General features: G+C 40.0%; 4 protein-coding genes across 4 annotated transcripts in view; 3 read left to right on the plus strand and 1 right to left on the minus strand.

Annotated features, from left to right (window-relative positions):
- On the plus strand, positions 1–2,947 carry LOC114254765. The gene is made up of 3 exons (XM_036287592.1): positions 1–769; positions 966–1,107; positions 1,368–2,947. Exons 1-3 carry the CDS (start codon positions 406–408, stop codon positions 1,573–1,575), a joined length of 714 nt encoding a protein of 237 aa, XP_036143485.1. The 5' UTR covers positions 1–405; the 3' UTR covers positions 1,576–2,947.
- The window catches only part of LOC118645840, a 69,340-nt gene that overhangs the window by 15,614 nt on the left and 28,763 nt on the right, over positions 1–24,963 (minus strand). The window lies entirely within an intron of this gene.
- On the plus strand, positions 11,645–12,556 carry LOC118645754 (vegetative cell wall protein gp1-like). Its single transcript, XM_036287460.1, has one exon. It carries the CDS (start codon positions 11,645–11,647, stop codon positions 12,554–12,556), a length of 912 nt encoding a protein of 303 aa, XP_036143353.1.
- LOC118645755 (homeobox protein prospero-like) lies at positions 15,383–23,140 on the plus strand. The gene is made up of 4 exons (XM_036287461.1): positions 15,383–15,401; positions 15,492–15,712; positions 15,786–15,998; positions 22,931–23,140. Exons 1-4 carry the CDS (start codon positions 15,383–15,385, stop codon positions 23,138–23,140), a joined length of 663 nt encoding a protein of 220 aa, XP_036143354.1.

Consider the following 24,963-nt stretch of genomic DNA (forward strand, 5'->3'; position numbering starts at 1 on the left):
TTTCTATATACAATTTTACATATACAATTTTACATTTACAATTACACATTATTTAACATTTTTAGAATTTCTGTATTCTGTTTTTACAACAATGTTATTTCGATTTACCAACCCTTCATAGTAATTATTTGTATATATATTGTTTTTGGTATTTTGGTTATTTCAATGCATGTGATATGTTAGGGTCGAAGATTTGCAAGAGACGAAAAAATTTTGGCGTTATCAATTTATAAACAGTCACCTGCATGCTATCGCTTTCTGCGTAACATTTTGGTCCTGCCCAGCGTTGTCATTTAAAAAAATTTACTACGAAAGATGCATTACAACCAGGAGTAATACCTCTTATAAGCATTTATCTAGAAAAATAAAACATCTGAGTTTTTAGACGAGAAACACTGCGTCTTGATGTGGGATGAAATGGCATTATCTTCTTACGTCGACTACGATGCCGAAAATGATTACATAATTGGATTTGAAGATTGGGGAACTGTTTCCATTCGTACTTATAAATTTGCAGATCATGCACTGGTTTTCATGATTAAACGTCTGTTTGGCAACTGGAAACTGCCTCTATCCTATCATTTCTGTGCAAGTCAAACAAAACATCCACGTCTCACTTCGTGCATTAAAGAAGTTCTTCAAGCCCTGATACTGTGCGGATTAATAGTTGATGTAACTGTATGTGATCAGGGAAGTTCTAATTTATTGGCTGTAAAAACTTTGAAACAGTTAACCCGAAAAGATATGATTCGAAGCAACAGGAAATATGGTAAACCTTTTAATACTGATATTGATATTGAAATGTATTATATTTCAATTTTTTAATTTATAACAGTTTGTACTTATGTACGTTCATATTTTAATGTCTCACGTATTTGCCTACAGAATGTGGCTGTGCTTAAAAACAATTTACTAGGAAACACTTTTTAGTGAAAACTATATTTGCCTCAATTTGCATGTTATAGATGAGAATATCATAGAGATAGGAGGCCAAAGATTTGTCCATATTTATGATCCTTCGCACCTCTGTAAGGGCTTTAGAAACAATCTCCTAACGAAGGATTTAGTCACCACTGATGCGAGTGGACAAGAGATACAACGAGCACAGTAAGATATAATTAAATTAGCTTATGAAATAAATTCGGGCCTTCTAAAAAAATTAACTGATGCTCACGTAATTCCTTCAAAAATAAAAAAGATGCGTTAAATATGCAGTCCAAATCTGTAGTAAAACCGTTGCATCTTTTATTTGATTTGCATTGAAAATCGATGGTATGTTAAATTATTTAACTTGCAATTAAAAAATATTTTTAAACTGAACTACTATTAATTTTATAAATCTTTTAATACAATTTTTACATTTCAAGATGTGTCAATGGACCGGCAGGTTCCATTTCAATTCCCAGATTAGAAGGAAATAGTACAGCTGATGCGCTGGAATTTATGAATGATTTATTTGATTCTGTGAATGGTCAAAATCTTGGACGAGGAACGGACGATCCTCCTTTACGGAGGTTAATAACTGATATAAGTTCACATCATGCTTTCTGGGACGAAACGCTACAGAAACTTTGATACATGAAGTTTGTTGATAAGAAAACTGGAAAAAAATCTTACGTTGTCAAAACTATAGAAAACTGGAAGATAACGATATTATCATTCAAAGCGCTGTGGAACAATTTGAAGAGCAATGGATTTACAAAATTGAAAGGACGATCTATTAACCAGGATCCGCTTGAAAACTTTTTTGGCCAAATACGATCTGTTGTACCCCTCGTTGGGAGTACGATCGCTGCCAGAGATCTCGCGAGGAAGGTATTTAGTCACTCACACCGTTATTCGTCTTGAACACTTTTATTATTTTGTTCAAATAGATCGCGATCCCGCAAGACAGAGTGTCGCGTTTATGAGTTTGTTGTCCACGACCCCGCAAGGCAGAGTGTCGTGGTTGCGTATATTACAATGTGTTTGCCGGTGATACACGACTCCGCAAAGCAGAGTGTCGTGTGTTATCTTAATTTGTCTACTTCGGATTGACCCGTCCCTCACTTTCTTTCGCCGGTTTATATATTCGATAATTCGGTAGTTGGGTCGAAAGAAGGGAAGGATTACGTGAGGGCGTAAATCAGTTAGTATTCCAAATTCTTGCTTAGACAGCAAGTGTCTAAGGAGCATTGCGCTAATTGTCGAACGGATTGCGCGGAACCTCGCGCTCGATGCTGACTGCTGCAGCTGACCGACTTACGTCATCGTGCTACTGACACCTTTCTTATCGTTATGAGTGTGTCACTCGTAACAGGTCTTTGCGATATCATGATATAAAACCTACATGTAAACATTTCGAGGCGGCGTACAAGACGCTCCTCATAAATAACTTAACGAGCAGACGAACAATTGGCGCAAACTGTGAAGATGACACTGACGGAAAATTTCTTTTGGCGGACTTAGACGATTTAAGTAACGATTCAAATACAAACAATAATTTTACACAGGTTGAAGTCATTGACATACCAGACAAACTGTTAGATGAGACAAACATACCTATTACAGACAGCCATACAATATCCTTTGCAAAAGGTGTCATAAAAAATCTGTCAAATCGATCGCATATCGCAGCGTGCGACAATTATTCGTCGTTTGTAACTAGTGCGACAAATAGAAATTACATTACATCCATACAGACAATTGTAAATAAATACATTCACAAAGTCTGTCACCGACCAAAATTATTTACACTTTTCGAGCCGTACTTTCACAATTTAATGAATCCATTATCTGAAAATTACTCTGACCACAACACATTACACGAGTTAAAACATGTACTTAAAACTGTAATTAAAGCATGGTGTACGAAGGTGAATAGGATATTGTGCGGAAAAATTACAAACACAAATTTATTAAATAATTTTATCTTACAATCTGCCGCAAAACAGTATAAATCAAATGCCGAAAAAATGTATAAATCAAATAAAAATAAAAGCGTGATAATTTATTTTTATTGTTTGAATTTATTTTTTTATTATTTATTTTATATTAACACTTTTATTTCAGACAATTTCAAATTATGCATTAAAGGACAATTAGGACAAAGGAAGTTTTAATGTTTTCTATTATAAAACAAAACTGTAATTTGTCTTTTAATGCATTTGCGACTCACAACCATTGTCCGTATTTATACCAGTCAACGAAGCATATTTCGTCAAATGTATAAAATGGAAAACACCCTTTGTTGCACTTGTGCTCATTTTACGAAAAGTACTTTATTGACTAGTATAAATACAGATCAATAGTTGTGAGTCGTGAAAACGTTAAAAAAAACGGAGCTAATATTAATACACACCACACGCACGCACGCACGCACGCACGCACGCACACGCACACCCACACACATCTATATATCGCCCACCCTAACGCGTGATCCGAATCTAGCCGAAAGGAGCCCGAGACTACCCAAAGTGGCGCCATCTGGTCACTTTGACGGATTTTGACGAACTACTTAGCTACTTCTTAGGAACAGTGGTGCAAGTTTTGGGCCGCGAGCACCTCGGGTGCTCCGCCGAGCACCGCCGAACACCGCCGAGCACCCGAGTCGGTCGGGTTCGTACCTCGAGTCTCGGGCCGGCTCGGTCGCTCTCGCTACGCCTGCCGCTACTCGGTTATTAAAAAGAGAGAGGCGTCCGTCTCTCTTCCTCCAAGGCTGCCACGAAAGCGTGCGTTCAGCGGCCAGCGATTGAGGATTGACGAAAGGCGCCTATGCTTCCCCCGTCCCCTTGCATGTCCTCCTCTCATCTCGAGCATCGCGATCAACAAGCAGATCAATTGATATCAATCATTGATAGCATTGATCATATTATTCATTATTATTAATTATTAAATTCTTTTCCATTAATGTAATTTATTGTCTTATTTAAATTATAATAAATTAATTATAATAAAACCAATTATTAATGTACCTTAAGTAATAATAAAAATTTTTAATAAATTATTAAATTCAACTAAAAATAGAAAAAGCTGACGAGTTATCAAAAGATATTTATATCCAATTTCTTAATTCTATAATAGTTAATAGACATTTCGTTATTCGATCACTTTTAATGTATAGTTTCCCCAGATGTACTATAAATATTAAATAAATACGCCAACATGTCAAATGAAAAATAAGTTAAAATCTTAATTACATTGCAACTTTTTTAAATATTAATACTCAGTAATTATAAATACATACATAAATTCGTGAAATATGTAAAATTAACGTAACGTGATCGTGTCATTCTTAAAATTAATTACAAAGTAAATTAAATAAGAGAAATATAATAGTAGTCCGCAATTTAACAAAATAAGAAAATAATAAAAATACATATATAATAACAAGACTCGTGACAAACTCATCTCCGACAAAGTATTTAGTCACTGTTAAAACTCAACTAACTCATATCCAACCTACGTTTCAGGAATAAATGTGAGACAGAAAACTCTTGAATTTATCACGTATTTTATTATTATGTATGTATATATTTTTATTACTTACTTTGTTAAATTGCGAATTATTTTTATACTTCTCTTGTCTAATTTATTTTGGAATTAATTTCAAGAACATGAACACGTTATATTAATTTTATACATTTCACAAATTTGTGTGTATTTATTATTAATTACTGTTGATATTAAAAGAAAATATTGTAGTTTAAATCATAATTTAACAACTAATGTTGCAATTATTCTCACCGATGAGATTTTAACTTATTTTTCTTTCGATGTTGGCATATTTATGACATTTATTTACTAATTACTAAGTGGCTTCCACGCTACCCATGAGGTGCCACTAATAGCGCGTTAGGTTTTTTTACGTGGACCTTCGCCAGTAGCCCTATTATACCACATTTAATTTCTTGATATTCTTAACACATCTATTATTCATAGATGTGAGGTCTAGCGTTTTAGACCAGTTTTTAATTAATTATTTAACACATCTATTATTCATAGATGTGAGGTCTAGCATTTTAGACCAGTTTTTAATTAATTATTTAACATATCTATTATTCATAGATGTGAGGTCTAGCGTTTTAGACCAGTTTTTAATTAATTATTTAACACATCTATTATTCATAGATGTGAGGTCTAGCGTTTTAGACCAGTTTTTAATTAATTATTTAACACATCTATTATTCATAGATGTGAGGTCTAGCATTTTAGACCAGTTTTTAATTAATTATTTAACACATCTATTATTCATAGATGTGAGGTCTAGCGTTTTAGACCAGTTTTTAATTAATTATTTAACACATCTATTATTCATAGATGTGAGGTCTAGCGTTTTAGACCAGTTTTTAATTAATTATTTAACACATCTATTATTCATAGATGTGAGGTCTAGCGTTTTAGACCAGTTTTTAATTAATTATTTAACACATCTATTATTCATAGATGTGAGGTCTAGCGTTTTAGACCAGTTTTTAATTAATTATTTAACATATCTATTATTTATAGATATGAGGTCTAGTGTTTTAGACCAAATTTTTAAACATCATTATTGTTTATTTGAAGTGGAAGGATGATGAATCTCATCATCATCATTATCATCATTATCATCACTACCTGCAGCATATAATGTTAAATGAAATTTGGTTCTTTTAGGACATGTAACATATAATTTATTTGTAGACATTAAAGTTAAATGCTTCTCATTAATTTTTATATCGAGAGCATTTTCTTTTCTCGCTTTCAATGCTGACTTCAAGACACAAGTAGCATTGATTGCTGTAGACGAAAGTTTATTTCGTTTTTTTGTTTTTAAATCAGGTAGAAAGGAAAAGATTCTCTCTGAGTCGGCATTCGAATTAGGCAGTGATCTAACAGTATTGACAAGAGACTTTAAATTTGGAAATTGGTTACTGTGTTGGAAAATTTTTTTCCACATTTCATCAAAATTTAACATTGTCAAATTATCTTTTTCTGCTTCTGTAAAATCTTGATGTAAAGCAAACCATTCTTTTTTTAATGCATTGTCGTCAAACCCGGTAAAAGTTTGAGCAACAAAAGAAACATCATTAAATGAAGTTTCTCTATTACAATCACGTAATGCTGTCTCTACTTCAAAAACTTTCAATTTTGACAAAAATGAGTCGTTTATTGGTAATTTCTTTGAAATGTCTTGAGCAGCAGTAATGTAAAATTGCAAACAGTTTTGTCGAACATTTGCAACTACATCTACGTGTCCTTTTATAATTAATTCATTAAGATATTTTTCACATTCAGTTCCTAAATATATTTCATTTAATGATTTGTGATAATCGGTTTTAGAAAATTCGAAATTAATATTTACAGATTTTAAAAACTCTGTTTTCATAAAAGGTTTACAAATCATGATTAGGAACTGAAGTGATTTCGGTTGCAATAGATGTATTCTCGTTTCTACTGCTTGAAAAAATGCATTAAACATATTAAAAAAATGTAAAATATGTTTTAGAAATAATAAATATGCTTTTACATCAAGTTTTTGCATAATATTTGTAACGAGCCGTTCCTCCGCCACGTTAAGGCATACGGATGCGAGGCCGTTACCCTCCTACCTCGTGTAGTCCCCTCCGCTTATCTCGTTCTCCCCGCACACCTCCGCTCCTCTTATCACCCAACGGGGGCTATAAAAGCCCTCCGCTGGTGATAAGAAATCAGATCTCCCCGGTCTAGCGAAGTGAGCCGACCGATCCTCTCAGCGAATTGAGCTGAGCCTCTAGAGCACGCACTGAGTGCCGAACTTAACCTGAAACCCGGCTTCCTGCACTAGCGCGTACTGAGCGCTTCCTCACGCCACGTAGTGAGTGGCAGAACACCGCCCCGCTCGTCACCCGGATCCCGGTACGCGTAGTGAGCTACCGATCCCGACCGCACACGGGGACCCCGTACTGAGGGGAAACCGCCGACGCGGAGGATCATCCACGCGGAATGATCCTCGACGATAATAATAACAGCTGATCGTCGAACAGCTGATCACCGTGGCTGTCGAGCCGAGCTCCGCGCCGCACCGCGCAGTCGCGCACCGCCGCGGCCAATCGTGACGCCGCACCGACCGACTCGGCGAATGCGAACGCCGCACCGTACCGCGCAGCCGCGACCGTAACGCCGCAGCCAATCCGGCTACCACCGCGACCGACACGAACGCCGCCACGCATTACACCGCCGCGATTACACCGCCACGAGTACTGTAATCCGTAAGACCGGCCGCTAACGCCGATCGACGCACCGACCGACACACGGGCCGTACGCCCGCCGCAGCCAATCCGGCACCGAATACTCGACGCGCACATGCGCCCCGCGACACACGTCGCCACAACCGATCACCCGCGACTCGCATAGCGAGACATTAGTTGTAAGTACTAGAGTAGGGACTTTGTATATATTAGCTAGGATATAGTAGAATAAATATTAATTGTTAAACGTATACCGCTTGCCTTCATCATTCATTCAACCAGCCCGCCGCCCGAACCCTGAATTAACCGCGGCTATCCGTAGCACATTACAATTAAAAATTCACGGTTACAAAATGGCGCCCGAACAGGGACTGGTTGAATGAATAGGCAAAATACCGCGATAATGCCGACCACGAGCGATAAACTCCGCACCGGCGGACCAGCCAAACAGGAGATAATGGACGGAGGAACCACGGCCGACGACAGCAGCGCGGACGAAATAGAGACCGTCCGAGGGACCCCCCGAACACGACGCCGGGGTACCTTCTCAGACACCGCCGCATTACTCGATACCGTCCGCAAGTGGGGATGCCAGTTCGACGGAAAGGACGGCGTCGCCTTCCTGGAGCGTCTTGAGGATTTACGCCTTAGTTACGGGCTGACGCAGGCCCAATTACAACGGTGCCTCCCGCTGCTTTTTAAAGACCAGGCGCTACTTTGGTATCGCAACAACCGGGACGACTGGCGGAGCTGGGCGGACTTCGAAAAAAATTTCCGGCGATACTTCGTGCCCACCAAGACTCGCTTCGAGCTAGAGGCCGAAATCGCCCGCAGAACGCAGGGGCCGAACGAGACCGCACGGGAGTACGTGACGGCACTCCAGACTTTGATGCGCCGCCACGGAGGAATAACCGCAGAGGACCGCCTGGAGCGCATCTATCATAACTTGCGGCCGGAGTACCACCTATATGCGCGCCGTAATGACTTCCTCGACCTCCCGGGACTACTGCGGCTCACCGATGACTACGAGCGCGCCAGGCGCTACGAACGGGAATATCAACCACCGAAGGGCAAGGAGAAGCCGAAGACCGCCGCCGCCGCCATCATCCCCGCGTACGACTCCCGCGAGTGCTGCTGGGGGTGCGGACAACGGGGGCACACCCGCCGCTTCTGCAAGAGACCCCCAAAGCTGTTCTGCTCACAGTGCGGAAAAGAGGGGGTACTCACCCGGAACTGCCACGGCACGCCGGGAAACGCCAAGCAGGCCGAGGAGAACGAGGGGGCCTCCCGGTCTACCGCCAGCCCGGACACCGGCACGTAAAAGCCCAGCTACCGAGCATTAGCCCCCGAGACAAACAGATCGATCCGCGACCCTGGGGGACCATCGAGATCGCCGGGCAGCAACACGACGCTCTACTAGACTGCGGCGCAATTCTGTCGTACGTGGCCGAGGATACCGCCGAGCGCATACGACCCTACGCTCAGGTCCGTCGCATCGCCGCCGCCGTACAACTGGCCGACGGACGAACCGGCCAGATCAACGAGGAAATGCGCGTCCACATACACCTGGGGCACTATCACGGACTGCAGACTTTCCATGTGCTGCCAGGGCTGACCTCCACCGTGATCGCCGGCGTCCACCTGCTGCACAAAGCCGGGTTCCGCTGGAGCCTCCCTACGATCGCCGCCTTACGACCCGCCGAGACATCTACCGCTGAACCAACCACCGGACTCACCGCCTGCTCCGATGAACAAAACGCGGAACTACAAGCACTGCTGGACGAGTTCTTGCCGAAATTCACACAACTAAGGGGCACCACGCCGCTCACCGAACACCGCATCCGCCTAAAAAGTGACCAGGACCAATACGGCAGCGATACCGAACGTTTAACCCCGCTCTACAGGGGATCGTTGACAAAGAGATCGACGAGATGCTGCACGAAGGACACATCGAGCCTACCAGCAGTCCCTGGAATTCCGGCGTGGTCTTGGCAAAGAAGAAAGACGGACGGTACCGCTTCTGCATTGACTTTCGTAAGGTTAACGAAGTCACGGTAAGAGATGCCTACCCGCTACCACCAGTGCAACACATTCTCGACCAACTACGAGAAGCCCGTTTCTTATCAACCATCGATCTCAAGAACGGCTACTGGCAAGTCGCCCTGCACCCGGACAGCCGACCGATGACCGCCTTCGCCATACCAGGGAGGGGGCAGTTCCGTTTCACAGTGATGCCCTTCGGACTCCACGCCGCACCAGCTACATTCCAGCGACTGCTGGACCGCGTTATCGGCCCGAACATGGAGCCGCGAGCTTTCGCCTACCTCGACGACATAGTGGTGCTCGGAAGGACATTTAACGAACACCTCCGCAATCTCCGCGAGGTACTGCAACGGTTGCTAGACGCAAACCTGAAGATCAACACGGACAAGTGCCACTTCGCGCGGCCCAGCCTAAAATATCTCGGACACGTCGTCGACCAGGAGGGACTAAGAACCGACCCGGACAAAGTAAAGGCCATCATGGAGATCCCGCCGCCCGCCTCCCTACCGGCCCTCCGACGATTTCTAGGAATGACTTCCTGGTACCGCCGCTTCATTCCCGGCATAGCAACACTGGCCGCACCGTTAAACGACCTCCTCCGGAAAAACAGGCAATGGGAGTGGACCGCCAGCCAGCAACGGGCCTTCGAAGACATACGAAACAGCCTCGCCTCCGCACCAGTACTTCATTGCCCGGACTTCTCGGCCACTTTCGTCCTGCAGACAGACGCCAGCGACGCAGGACTAGGGGCAGTCCTAACACAGACGATCGAGGGACAGGAGCGCGTGGTCGCATATGCAAGCAGAGCACTGAGACAACCTGAGAAGCACTATTCCGCAACCGAGAAAGAGTGCCTCGCGGTCGTATGGGGCATAGAGAAAATGCGGCCGTACCTGGAAGGATATCGGTTCCGTGTCATCACCGACCACTTCTCTCTCCGCTGGCTCCGCTCGCTGGAAAACCCGACCGGCCGCTTGGCACGATGGGCAGTGGCCCTACAACAACACGACTTCGAGGTAGAGTACCGGAAAGGCGCCCTCAATTACGTGCCCGACGCCTTGTCGCGTCAGCCCCTAGAGGAGGGGGAGGATGAAGAGGAGAACGACAACACCGGACAAGCACTGGCAGCCGTGACACCGACATGCAAGTGGCACCAGCGTACGATGCAGACCGTTCGGGAAAAACCAGAGAAGCTGCCAGACTATTTAATACAGAATGGCAACCTGTACCGCCACTTTCACGAGCGCCATTCCACCGATGACAACGACGAACCGACCGCATGGAAGCTCTGCGTACCGCAACAACAGAGACAAGAAGTCCTGAAGGAGTGTCACGACGCCCCTACCGCCGGCCACCTGGGAATTGCAAAGACGCTGGCCCGACTGGCACAAAAATACTACTGGCCAGGAATGTTTCGACAGGCAACACAATACGTCCGCCGCTGCGCGAACTGCCGGGAGCACAAACCATCGCAGCAACAAACGGCCGGACGCATGCACCACGCCAGTGTGGATGCACCTAACGTGGTCATAGCCATCGACCTCATAGGACCGCTACCAAGATCCTCCGAAGGCCACACCTGGATCCTAGTGTGCCAGGACATTTTTACAAAATGGCTAACAACGAAGCCACTACGGCAAGCCACCGCCGCCGCCGTGACAAGGGCCGTCGAAAAGGAAGTCATACTACAACACGGATGCCCCCGCCGGATCATCACAGACAACGGCCGCCAGTTCATTAGCCGCGAATTCACGGACCTACTCGCGCAAGCCGGCATCGAACATCGAAAAACGCCGCCATACTCGCCGCAATGCAATCCGGTCGAGCGAGCCAATAGAACGCTCAAAACGATGGTCGCGCAATTCGTCGACCAAAACCACCGCCACTGGGACCGCCATCTACCACAACTAACGTTCGCCGCCAACACCGCCGTTCATGAAAGCACCGGGTATACACCAGCGATGCTCACATATGGCCACGAACTTACCGCACCCGGCACGCTACGAGCCCGGACCGAACAAACCCTGGAGGAGGACCTGCCAGCCGGCCGACCTACCGCGCGGGCGCAACAAATTCAAAAATTGCGCGACCGATTCGAAATCGCCACACGCCGCCAGGAAGAAGCAACCGCAAGGCAAGCCCGATACTACAACCTGCGAAGACGCGACTGGAGACCCGAGATCGGCCAGCAAGTCTACCGCCGCGAACATCCGCTCTCCAACGCGCAGGAAAACTTCGCGGGAAAACTGGCGCCTCGATACACCGGGCCATACACGGTCGACCGCCACATGTCACCTGTCATCGTGCGACTCCGCGACAACAACAACAGGATTATAGGAGCCGTACACGTAAAGGATCTGAAGGAGAGTCCGGACACCGAATAACAACAAAAACGGAGGGTATAAAAAGGCGCGATGAGCCCCTCAGATCAGAGAGTGATCGATAGCAGCAGCAGGATGCCGAAAGCAAGGAGCTCTCTTCGCGACCGTCTCGCCCGCGCCATCGCCGGACCCCCACGGATCCCGACGAGCAGCCGGCCCTTCGAGGCCTCCGCCCGGACACCAGCGCGCAGCCAACGGCGCGAGAACGGGCCGCTCAGCACCGCCGCACCAGCTCCGACCCCGGCTCCGACACCGCCGTCCGGACCACGCCGACCAGCAGTGGCGCGCCAGCGGACGACACGCTCTCGCCAGGAACGGCTGTACGCCGAGGCACCGCCAGCAGCCGACAATGGGCGAAGCGTGTTGCTCGCCACGTTCGGGTCCACACTATCGGACCTGGACGACGACGACGACAACGAGGAGCCAAACACCGCACCGGAGGAGCGCACGACATCCGCGCCGATGCCCGACATCGCGTCGCTCCGTATCGAGGGTCCCGCCGCTGCGACTCCGCCAGTACCGATACCCGAGTCTCCGCCGTCACCCTCCGTTACCGAGATGCCCCGACAGGCCGTCGTACCGCCACCGCCACCGGCCCGGCCACCATCCGCCGCTGCCAAAGCCGCCACAGCTGAGCTGACTCAGCCGCCGCTGCCAACGCCGCCGCCGACACCGCCCGCATCGCCCGGGTATTTCACCCGGCCGCACCCGACGCCGACACCGACACCACCTCCGGCCGGGTACTTCACCCAGCCAGCACCGCCACCATCATCATCCGCGCCACCATCGTCGCCGCCAGCCCCCGGACCATCCGCTATACCCGGCGAAGTTCTGCGGACCATCCCGTGGGAGTGCATACCACCAGGCCGCCGCTACCGTCACCAGGCCCTCGGGCACCGCATCGTGGTGAAACACCAGCTCGACGGGTCCTGGTATATTCACTAATAAAGCATCCGTTTTTTTATTGTACATAGGGACGGGGTCTGCCAAGGGGGAGGTGTAACGAGCCGTTCCTCCGCCACGTTAAGGCATACGGATACGAGGCCGTTACCCTCCTACCTCGTGTAGTCCCCTCCGCTTATCTCGTTCTCCCCGCACACCTCCGCTCCTCTTATCACCCAACGGGGGCTATAAAAGCCCTCCGCTGGTGATAAGAAATCAGATCTCCCCGGTCTAGCGAAGTGAGCCGACCGATCCTCTCAGCGAATTGAGCTGAGCCTCTAGAGCACGCACTGAGTGCCGAACTTAACCTGAAACCCGGCTTCCTGCACTAGCGCGTACTGAGCGCTTCCTCACGCCACGTAGTGAGTGGCAGAACACCGCCCCGCTCGTCACCCGGATCTCGGTACGCGTAGTGAGCTACCGATCCCGACCGCACACGGGGACCCCGTACTGAGGGGAAACCGCCGACGCGGAGGATCATCCACGCGGGATGATCCTCGACGATAATAATAACAGCTGATCGTCGAACAGCTGATCACCGTGGCTGTCGAGCCGAGCTCCGCGCCGCACCGCGCAGTCGCGCACCGCCGCGGCCAATCGTGACGCCGCACCGACCGACTCGGCGAATGCGAACGCCGCACCGTACCGCGCAGCCGCGACCGTAACGCCGCAGCCAATCCGGCTACCACCGCGACCGACACGAACGCCGCCACGCATTACACCGCCGCGATTACACCGCCACGAGTACTGTAATCCGTAAGACCGGCCGCTAACGCCGATCGACGCACCGACCGACACACGGGCCGTACGCCCGCCGCAGCCAATCCGGCACCGAATACTCGACGCGCACATGCGCCCCGCGACACACGTCGCCACAACCGATCACCCGCGACTCGCATAGCGAGACATTAGTTGTAAGTACTAGAGTAGGGACTTTGTATATATTAGCTAGGATATAGTAGAATAAATATTAATTGTTAAACGTATACCGCTTGCCTTCATCATTCATTCAACCAGCCCGCCGCCCGAACCCTGAATTAACCGCGGCTATCCGTAGCACATTACAATTAAAAATTCACGGTTACATATTTAATAAATATTCGCCAGTCTTTATCTTTTCATTTATAACAGTTTCTTGTAAAAACAGCTCAATAGTATCCCAATATTCCAAAAGTCTATCAATACACAAATGCCGAGAAAGCCATCGTGTATCGGATAATTTTAGAATTTTGCGATTTGTTTCCTGAAAACATTCACAAAATTCTTGAAAAATAGCAGATCGCTTGGGACTATTGTTAATAAAAGTTGCTATTTTTTTAATAAATTCCTCGCAATAGTCTGGAATCTTATTGCATGCAGCATGTGCAACTAACGCGGCGGAATGACATGGGCAAGACAATGTTAAAACATTTTTACAAATGTTCCCAAGCTTTGTTTTAAAAGATGAATTTTTGCCTGTCATTACGGATGCATTATCACATGATAAGGCAACAATGTTTAAAAATGGAATTTGTAATTTATACATAACATTTCTAAACGCCTCAAATAACTTTTCCGCGTTGCAATTTCTTGCATCAATATCGATCAATTTAATTAATTGCGAGCGAACATCTAATGTTTCAGGATCAACATACCGACTATGAAACGTCATCCATTTTTGATTTGTAATATCAGACGTTTCATCAATAAAAATCGTAAATTTATTATTTTGCAAAATTTCAACAACACGATCGGTTTCAACTGGACATAGTACGTTTGAAATAATTTTGTTACACTTAGTCCGACTCATGCTCATGGCTTCTAATACTTTAGAATCTTTTCCTATCTCTTGGAAAAATGAGAGAATATCTTTTGCCGTTTGATGAGAAATATTTTTTTCGGCAATAAATGCAGCGTATTTAATTTCTGCTGTTTTCTTTCGCTCATCAAACGACAAAAGCGATTCGTCCGTTATATTAATATCTTCGTCTGTTTCCTTTCTTTCTTTATTTCTATCTGCAGCAATTTTTAAGTGCACTGCGGAATCTGCATGACGATAAATGTGTGACAACCTAGCATCCATGTATTTTTCACAAAATTCGCAAAAAAATAATGTTTTATCATGTGATGCTTCACGTAACCATGGTTTAAACAATTCAATATCTAACCATTCTTGTCGAAATTTTTGTTTTGTCTGAGAAATAGTTTCATTTATATCGTCATTTTTTGTTAAAGAAAATGTAGCTTTTTGCAGATTTTCTTTGTGAGGCGTAGAATTTGCATGTCTTGAAATACGTGTATTACAAGACAAATTTTTCTTACATACAGTGCAATGATAAAGCTCGTCATTCAATGGTACTTTGCGTATCCAAAATTTATATTGAGTATCGCTAAACCAAGCTTCTTGAAAGCTTCGCTTATTTTTCTTCTCTAATGGCTCGCACATTTTTATTGACAACAAGAAAGAAATCAAACGAAGAATCAAAGAAAAGAAAAAATGAAAAGGAGAATAAATAAGAGAAAAATATATAAAAGTTTCTTACTGATTCACAATCGAAACTTTCAGCTTTCTCAATGTAACGTTGTTTGTAAAATGCACTTACGTTCAAAACGTTAACACTCAATCGCATAAAAATAATATATTAACACCGTGAAATCAAGTAATAAACAAATCGTGATATTGTGCTCTCCGCACACAGTCAAACGACAAACGCGGCTCGCACTCACACAATGAAGAATCAGCCGCGTGGGCCCGGCGAGCGGCGCCCGGCGCGCGGCGCAACACGTGCATTCGGGATTTTCAATTGTTTACATAGCTCTGCCGTTTCGCACATTTCGCAAGCAACCGCCATGGCGCACAGTTTGTCCCGTGAGTAATAAATCAATTTATTATTCTCTTTCTTAAATTATCATAATGTTTTCTTTTATATCATATTGTATATTTCTTTTATATTACCAGAATCTGAGGAAGCTGCATCTATGCAGCAAATGCTGCAACAGTTATTGCAGCAACAACAACAGCAGCAGCAGCACCAAGAGGAAGTCCAACAGAAGTTGGACTTCCTTTATGGAGAGCTGCAAAGGCAGAAGGAGCAGCAGCAGCAGCTAGAGCTGGTGCAACCAGAGCAGCCAGAGCAGCCACCAGAGCAGCCAGAGCAGCCACAGCAGCCAAAACGTAAAGTATTTTACATTATTTGTTATTAATATAAAAAATTATTTTATTCCAATAACGTATTTATTTATTTATTTTTAGAAAAAAGAAGATGGGGCGGTCGCTCGAGGGCCCGTTGGCGTGCCCAGAGGGGAATTCCACCTCGCCGAGGTGGCGGCCGAGGTGGCGGCCGAGGTGGCGGCCGAGGTGGCGGCCGAGGTGACGGCTGGCGTGGCAGCCGAGGTGGCGGCCGAGGTGACGGCTGGCGTGGCAGCCGAGGTGGCGGCCAAGGCGGCAGCCGGGGTGGTGGCCGAGGTGGTGGCCCCCCATTTGTAATAAATAAATATTACAATTTTTCTTGAAAAAAATAAAATGATATAAAAAATACTTCAAATTTTTTTAATATTCTTTTATATTCCTTTCATTATTCCTGTCCTATATATATAATATGTACTTAATAAATTAAAATCTCATCAAGAACGCTAGACCTCACATCTATGAATAGATGTGTTAAGAATATCAACAAATTAAATGTGGTATAATAGGGCTACTGGCGAAGGTCCACGTAAAAAAACCTAACGCGCTATTAGTGGCACCTCATGGGTAGCGTGGAAGCCACTTAATAATTAGTAAATAAATGTCATAAATATGCCAACATCGAAAGAAAAATAAGTTAAAATCTCATCGGTGAGAATAATTGCAACATTAGTTGTTAAATTATGATTTAAACTACAATATTTTCTTTTAATATCAACAGTAATTAATAATAAATACACACAAATTTGTGAAATGTATAAAATTAATATAACGTGTTCATGTTCTTGAAATTAATTCCAAAATAAATTAGACAAGAGAAGTATAAAAATAATTCGCAATTTAACAAAGTAAGTAATAAAAATATATACATACATAATAATAGAATACGTGATAAATTCAAGAGTTTTCTGTCTCACATTTATTCCTGAAATGTAGGTTGGATATGAGTTAGTTGAGTTTTAACAGTGACTAAATACTTTGTCGGAGATGAGTTTGTCACGAGTCTTGTTATTATATATGTATTTTTATTATTTTCTTATTTTGTTAAATTGCGGACTACTATTATATTTCTCTTATTTAATTTACTTTGTAATTAATTTTAAGAATGACACGATCACGTTACGTTAATTTTACATATTTCACGAATTTATGTATGTATTTATAATTACTGAGTATTAATATTTAAAAAAGTTGCAATGTAATTAAGATTTTAACTTATTTTTCATTTGACATGTTGGCGTATTTATTTAGTATTTATAGTACATCTGGGGAAACTATACATTAAAAGTGATCGAATAACGAAATGTCTATTAACTATTATAGAATTAAGAAATTGGATATAAATATCTTTTGATAACTCGTCAGCTTTTTCTATTTTTAGTTGAATTTAATAATTTATTAAAAATTTTTATTATTACTTAAGGTACATTAATAATTGGTTTTATTATAATTAATTTATTATAATTTAAATAAGACAATAAATTACATTAATGGAAAAGAATTTAATAATTAATAATAATGAATAATATGATCAATGCTATCAATGATTGATATCAATTGATCTGCTTGTTGATCGCGATGCTCGAGATGAGAGGAGGACATGCAAGGGGACGGGGGAAGCATAGGCGCCTTTCGTCAATCCTCAATCGCTGGCCGCTGAACGCACGCTTTCGTGGCAGCCTTGGAGGAAGAGAGACGGACGCCTCTCTCTTTTTAATAACCGAGTAGCGGCAGGCGTAGCGAGAGCGACCGAGCCGGCCCGAGACTCGAGGTACGAACCCGACCGACTCGGGTGCTCGGCGGTGTTCGGCGGTGCTCGGCGGAGCACCCGAGGTGCTCGCGGCCCAAAACTTGCACCACTGCTTAGGAACCCTCTCGTTCTATAGGAGTTTATTCTCCCTGGCCGCGAATGACTGACAACCCACGTGACCCTACATGGTGCGCGAGCAAGGCTGTTCGTTTCAGGAGTGGAGAGTCAAGTATAGACACGTTAGAAAAGGACGGACCTGATCTAGACGTTGAAAAGAAAGAGCCTGGGTACATTTCTTCGTCTTGCCTCTCGCCCCTTACATGCCTACAAGGTTGACGACAACGACGACCACGACGATGTATCTTAAAATAAAATTTTTGACATTTGGAATTTGCGTCATGATATCTTCTCCTATATAGATTACGTAGAGGAAAAATAAAAACAGTTTTCTTATACAAATCGAGCCCAAGCTTTCGATTGAGCCTAGTTAGAACTCGATCGGTTTCTGAGATCCAATAATCTCGGGTGCTCGCAAGTCGCGTACTCGCGTAAAAAAGCACGGTCGGGCTCGCGCTGCGCTTTCACTTGGCGCGAGCCACTACCGTGTCTTTTAATATAATTTACAAAATAATTTTTTTAGTATATTATTTAAAAACAGTAAAAAAAACAGTAACGTTAATCTTAATTTAGATTATGCTTATTTAAATAGAGTATAATGTTTTATTAGAATGTAGTGGGCAGAAAAAATGTGTAGTAGGTAGAATACTATGTAGTAGGTAGAATGTTATCTCCGTGATAACAACCTCAAAGTTGAATTTTGACAACTGTCAAAATTCAATTGCAATTACAGTTTCTCTTGCAGCGTAAAGTGAGCCAAGTGAAAGACCTAATCAGCACTGCAAAAAAAGCGTTAACAATAAAATCGGTAACATCCCCTCTTTAAAAGTGGAAAATATATTTTGTTTCTTTTGAAAATAATTTGGCAAGTTTTCTTTTAATTTTCACGACGTTTCGGTCAGACCTTTTTAGTTCTTTTCAAATTTATTAGCGGGTTTTTTACATTATTCGCTAATACACTTGAAACATTTGGTCGAAACACCACAAAAATTATTACATAAAGTGCGCAATCATCAATTTAAGTACATATATTTCATGTATTGAAAGAGAACGTCTTGTTTGATCACGTTGTAATTAATTACAACTATTCATACCGTTTAGTATTTAGAATTTTTGGGAGGTTCATTAATTACAAAACTAAATATTAAATTATCTAAGTGGTGTCATGAGTAATTAGGCACTACTCTATTGAAACTTATAGGAGAAACATTTTTTAATAAATGTATTGCTTTAAAATATACATCGTCTTAGAATATTTTTATTATCTTGTATGTATTATATGTGGTAGTTATACATATTAATAGATGTATGTCATATATAAATGTCGTATATAGTAGATGTGTGTTATAAAGCATTTTTCAGTAAAATACATAAAAAGGCAGTGTAACAGTGAATTATTTCATCCTTGTTGTTTATTAGTATTAAACAAGGATGAAATAATTCTATGTTACACTGTTATACTGTATCCTGTGTCTCTTGTTGAAAAGTGCCCATATACATTAGAGATATCATTATAAGACATGTTTATAGTTGTACAAAAAATATTAATCGATTATTAAAAATCGTTTTTATGATTTGCTTTGTTAGCAAATCATAAAAATCGCAATATAATTAAAAATATAAAATACGTATTTAAACTTATGTATTTTTAGATTTTTAACCCTCAATCCCTCCCTATAGGTCGTTTTCGTCCTGCTTAAAATTACTATTGTTAATTTCTCGTACAATCGCGATGCTAGCGCTATCAAAGTTATATTAAAAAAAACTTTAGAGGGGAAGAGTCTTCAGTGCAAACGGCCAGCCCAGTCCGTTTGTTTTACTCCAAACGCCAGCCAGATAAAATTCAAATAGGACGTTTTCGACCCATAGGGAGGGATTACGTAAGTAAAAATGACTTTTTCGAAAAAAAATTTTTTTTGTAAATTAAATATTTTCGGACACGTACATGCATTTTAGAACATAATTATGTATATATTTTAAGTTGAACATCTACAATGGAAATTAGAAATCCAAAATACTTTGAGCAGATCAATAAAATTCAGCATTCGACAAATATTGGGAAGATTGGACATTAACTAATAAATTTAAAAAAAAGGAAAAGATGTTTTTATTGTTTATACAAAAATGATAAAAAGACCAATCAATGTTGTGCTCGATGCAACAAACCCGTTTGCGATGATCATCGTTTAAATTGCTGTCACGACTGTTTTTAAACTGTTCTTTTTCTATTTTTATAACAAAATTTTGTATTTTTACTATGTATTAAATAATAATTTGTTAAAACTTTAAGCAGAAAAGATAATTGTAGATTTATTGATGTTTTTCTATTTTACACTATTCATCATCCTCAAAAAATACCAATTTTTATACGCAGAAATTGGATATCTGCTTTCATTCTACGTTGATCAGACTTTTTTTCGTTAAGAGGAACTTTTTTCCTTCCAGAAACTGATTAAAAAAATTTTTTTTTCAAAATTTTTACCATCGCTATATATTTTTTTAAAAATTAACTTTTTTATTAATTTTTGTCATTGTTTATTAAAAAATACATATTAAATTTGGGCGAGGGGGATAATATAATGGTAGTTTCTTAAAGAGAAATGTTTAAAGAGTAAACATGATTTTTTTCAGATTTTTTAAACCATTATTTATATGGTTATAAGGGCGAGGACGAAAACAACCCATAGGGAGAGATAGAAGGTGCCGAAAAACATGAGAGGGATTGAGGGTTAATTATATTGCAATTTATGTAGGTAGCCAATACCTATAATAATGTTTTCTTAATTAACAATACGCGAGAGGATTTCAATAATTTTAGTATTTCTGAATATATGTATATTATGCGCACATAATACTGCATTTATAGGAAAATGAAGTTTCCGATGCAGCACTTTTTCCAACACTACAATCATTGCAGCTATTAAAGAACAAATCACATGATGAAATCACGTATTAAATTTAGTATTAAATTTAAGAAAAGGAGTGGGTAAAAGTAAAACTTTGAAAACGTTTCTTTAGCCTGAAAACAAATGATTTTCTTTACCTCATTTTTGAATAATTTTATTGCACGAACTTATTGTATGTGCGTTAATTTTGACATGTGTACAATTGTTTTATCATGCAAAAGTAAACAAATCGATTTTCTATATTACTTATATTTTTACTTCTTTGCACACGTGTAATCTTTCTCTATATTTTCACTATACATCTTTCACTATACATGTATGTATAGTATTTCTAATATTAGAAAGGTATCTTTATATGATTTTAGCGCATTGAAAAAATAACATCTAAATATGATAATGTTAAATCTTATTTAAAAATTTAGAATTAATTTTGATAAATTTATGTTTTATTCATGTTTTTTCTAATAAACAAATTTCGGCATATTTTTTGTCAGTATATAAAAAATTTTTTAGATGTATTTCGATACTCCTGTATAGTATGGTTTAAATGTTATAAAAATTACAACATTTTGTTGTAAGAATTGTTTCATTATTTTCGTAAAAAAGAGAAAACAGTAATTTATGAATCTTAAGAAGTTTTAATTAAAATTGAGATGACGCGCAGTGATGCCAAACGCCTAAATTCTTGGACATGGTTTGAAAAATCTCAAAGACTCGACTGATACGCATACAATTTGGTACATAAAGGTTTTTGGGGTTGCTAATTTTGAATTTGGTATCAAAATTTTAAAAAACAAAATGGCGGATTGAATATAGCGGACAAAAATTCAAAAAGTACATAAATATTGACTTCTATTTGTAAGTTTTTTTAGTAATATTTTAATCAGTCTCATGGAAAATAGTATAATAATTTTAAGCACATATTTTCTAAATTTCCTAGAGTGAAACATTACTCTAAAAGAGTAAAAATTGGACATATCTAAGTTTGAGTGATTTGTCACTCTAATTAGAGTTCGAATGACAAAATATGACGAGATATGTTCGAATGACAAAATATTTGATTTAAAAAATTACAAGAAGGCTTTTATAAAATTATATTTATTTTTTTATCAAAATATAAATAATTTAATTTTTAAATTTGATTAAAAAAAACGCTAAATGATGCTAAAGAAGAGACAAAGTGGAAATTACAGTACTCATCTTAAAGAACGAAATTTCACTTGAAACAACTGCAGCCGAGTGCAACTTTTAAAAAAATTGACATTATGTAAATTAATATAAATTAAGATATATGTCTACTTTGGGGGTCCGTGCACTTATAACACGTAACATTATAAAGTAAAAATAGAGGGGCAACCCGGCAAGTCTGGCAGCTCTAGTTGTGACAAACATTACAATCTCACTCGCAAATCAAACTTATCGAGGCGGACTCGCGAACCAAACTCGTACATGAATAGGGCACTTTTAAAAGTGAATTTTTTTAAAGTTGCACTTGGCTGCAGTTGTTTCAAGTGAAATTTCGTTCTTTAAGATGAGTACTTTAATTTCCACTTTGTCTCTTCTTTAGCATCATTTAGCATTTTTTTAAATCAAATTTAAAAATTAAATTTTTTTATATTTTGATAAAAAAATAAATATAATCTTATAAAAGCCTTCTTGTAATTTTTTAAATCAAATATTTTGTCATTCGAACATATCTCGTCATATTTTGTCATTCGAACTCTAATTAGAGTGACAAATCACTCAAACTTAGATATGTCCAATTTTTACTCTTTTAGAGTAATGTTTCACTCTAGGAAATTTAGAGAATATGTGCCTAGAGTTATTATATTATTTTCCATGAGACTAATTAAAATATTACTAAAAAAACTTACAAATAGAAGTCAATATTCATGTACTTTTTGAATTTTTGTCCGCTATATTCAATCCGCCATTTTGTTTTTTAAAATTTTGATACCAAATTCAAAATTAGCAACCCCGAAAACCTTTATGTACCAAATTGTATGCGTATCAGTCGAGTCTTTGAGATTTTTCAAACCATGTCCAAGAATTTAGGCGTTTGGCATCACTGTGTGACGTAATAAATCGGATTTGCATGTTTAGCATCTCTGTCTATCTGGATGTCATTTAATAAACTAAATATTATTACTTGTGTTTATTGTCCTATATTTTTTACATATTAAATATTATCTAATTGTTTGTAATATAATTAGCATGTGTTTTTTTGTATAAAGTTATAGAAATATTTTAAAATTGTAGAAAAAAATTTGCTTTGCGTTTAAAGCGTGTTAATGTTATTTTGTTGCATGTTTTGTAGTGGAAAAGTGATTTGTATAACATTAGTATTAAATACGTTTTAAAAGCTTACTAATGCATTTGTGTTTAACATTTTTTAACATTTTTCTAAAATATTAATTTACATTTGTTGGTATTTTTAGGGACATCGATATGGAGCAAAACAAAAAGCTTTAGCTTTAACGTTATATAAAACAATGGGAAAGCGTGCTTATTCGCGTTTACGGGAGGTTTTTCAGCATATACCATCGAGACAAACTTTGCAATTGGCGCTTCAAAAGATACCTCTGACCGCTGGATTGAAGTTGATGAAACCTTTTTATCCTGCAACATTTGGAGAATATGTCTCTTAAAATGTCTGATAAGGACAAAGTGTGCATCCTAATGTGGGATGAGGTATCCATACAATCTTCTGTCACGTATGATGTCCGTAGGCACATTATATGTGGTCTTGAGGATTGAGGCAACAATCGCACAAGTAAAGTTGCGGATCACGTTTTAGTTTTTATGCTACGTGGTTTACATACAGGCTGGAAGATGCCTATTTCTTATAATTTTTGCGCGAAAACTATAAATAGAGCTCAATTAATAAGATTAATAAAAGAGCACATTTTGAAGATTTCTAAAGCAGGCTTTTTGTTGCCACTGTTTGCGACCAGGGTTCATCTAATGTAGCTGCCATTAAGCAATTATTGCTACGGACGGATATGAAACATAATTTTCAGAAAAGAACACAAAGTACGTTAATATATTTTTTGTAATGAAATAAACACGTGTAATACATAAAGTATATAAATTGCAAAAATTAATTGTTAACAGCTCAAACTTTTGAAGTGGAAAATGTTGAAGTCGTTCCATTATTTGAGCCTCCACATCTTATTAAGGGCATAAGAAACAATTTTTTAACAAAGGATCTCGCACTAAATTGTACCAATATAAATAATCGCATAGCCTCATGGGATGTAATAAAAACAGCGTGGATAATGGACAAGAAGATGAATGTTATACGTCCGCAATTGAAAAAAATTACTAAGGAATATATTCTGGAGAATAAAATTTAAAAAATGCGTGTAAAATATGCCACACAGGCATTGAGTGGTACAGTTGCGAGTTGTATCGAGACACAAGATCTAAATATACGTATTGTAATATTAATTATACAGAAAATGATACACACAAATAATACTCGTCATCACTTTTATATAAAACTAATTTATTGTATTATTTGTATTTGTTACAGGTGTCGTGGAGATGAAAGACTCAGAGTTGAAAATTAATAGTGAAGGTCTTACAACTGTCGAAGCAGTGCTCTTTTTTAATGATCTGTTTGACTCAGTGAACGGTAGTGAGGTCAGTGATAATAATTTACGTTCTCCAGTGACAAAAGAAAGTGCACATCATGCATTTTGGATTGACGCAAAAAATAAACTAAAAGAAATGCGCTACATAAACAAAATAACGCTTGAAATTATGATATCTGTGCTAACTTTAAAAAATTGGTTATTTACTATTGACGGGTTTGAAAAAAATTTGGAAAATAGTAAATTTAAAATAGATTTTAGAATTTTTAAAACGCGGTATTGTAATCAAGATCCGATTGAAAATTTTTTTTGACAGATCCAAAGTCATGCGATTCGTAATACTAATCCAACACCTCAGCAATTTCAAGATTTATTCATAATTTTATTGTTAAGTAACATGAAATCAGTGTCTATTATTGGAGGTAATTGTGAAACCTCGGAAGACTCTTTCATGTTATTTTCCTTGGAAAAGTATTTGGAGGAAGATTTTGCAAATGCTGTGATGTTGTTCACAACAACAGTGATAATGACGAGCCACATGAAATGTTTTGTGATACGGTTGTTCGCGAAGAATCTAGTATATCATTTTTATCAGAGCATTTAAACGAAATTATTTTTATTTTTATAAAAGAAGTTAATTATTGCGAAGAATGTCATAAGTTTTCAAAATACTGAATTTCCAATTGTTGCGAGACAAATTATATGTAGGTTAATTAAATTGTTGGAGACGCGATTTCATCGGCAAAATATTCTTCAAGTTTTATTAGAACATTTTACGAATTGGAATATTAACATAAACTGCCACAAATGTTTCGAGCATCATAATAACGTTTTTCAAAAAATAGTACGTGTGATTGTTATAAAAACTTTAGCGT

This window comes from Monomorium pharaonis, chromosome 5, assembly GCF_013373865.1.
Source record: "Monomorium pharaonis isolate MP-MQ-018 chromosome 5, ASM1337386v2, whole genome shotgun sequence".
Taxonomy (NCBI): domain Eukaryota; kingdom Metazoa; phylum Arthropoda; class Insecta; order Hymenoptera; family Formicidae; genus Monomorium; species Monomorium pharaonis.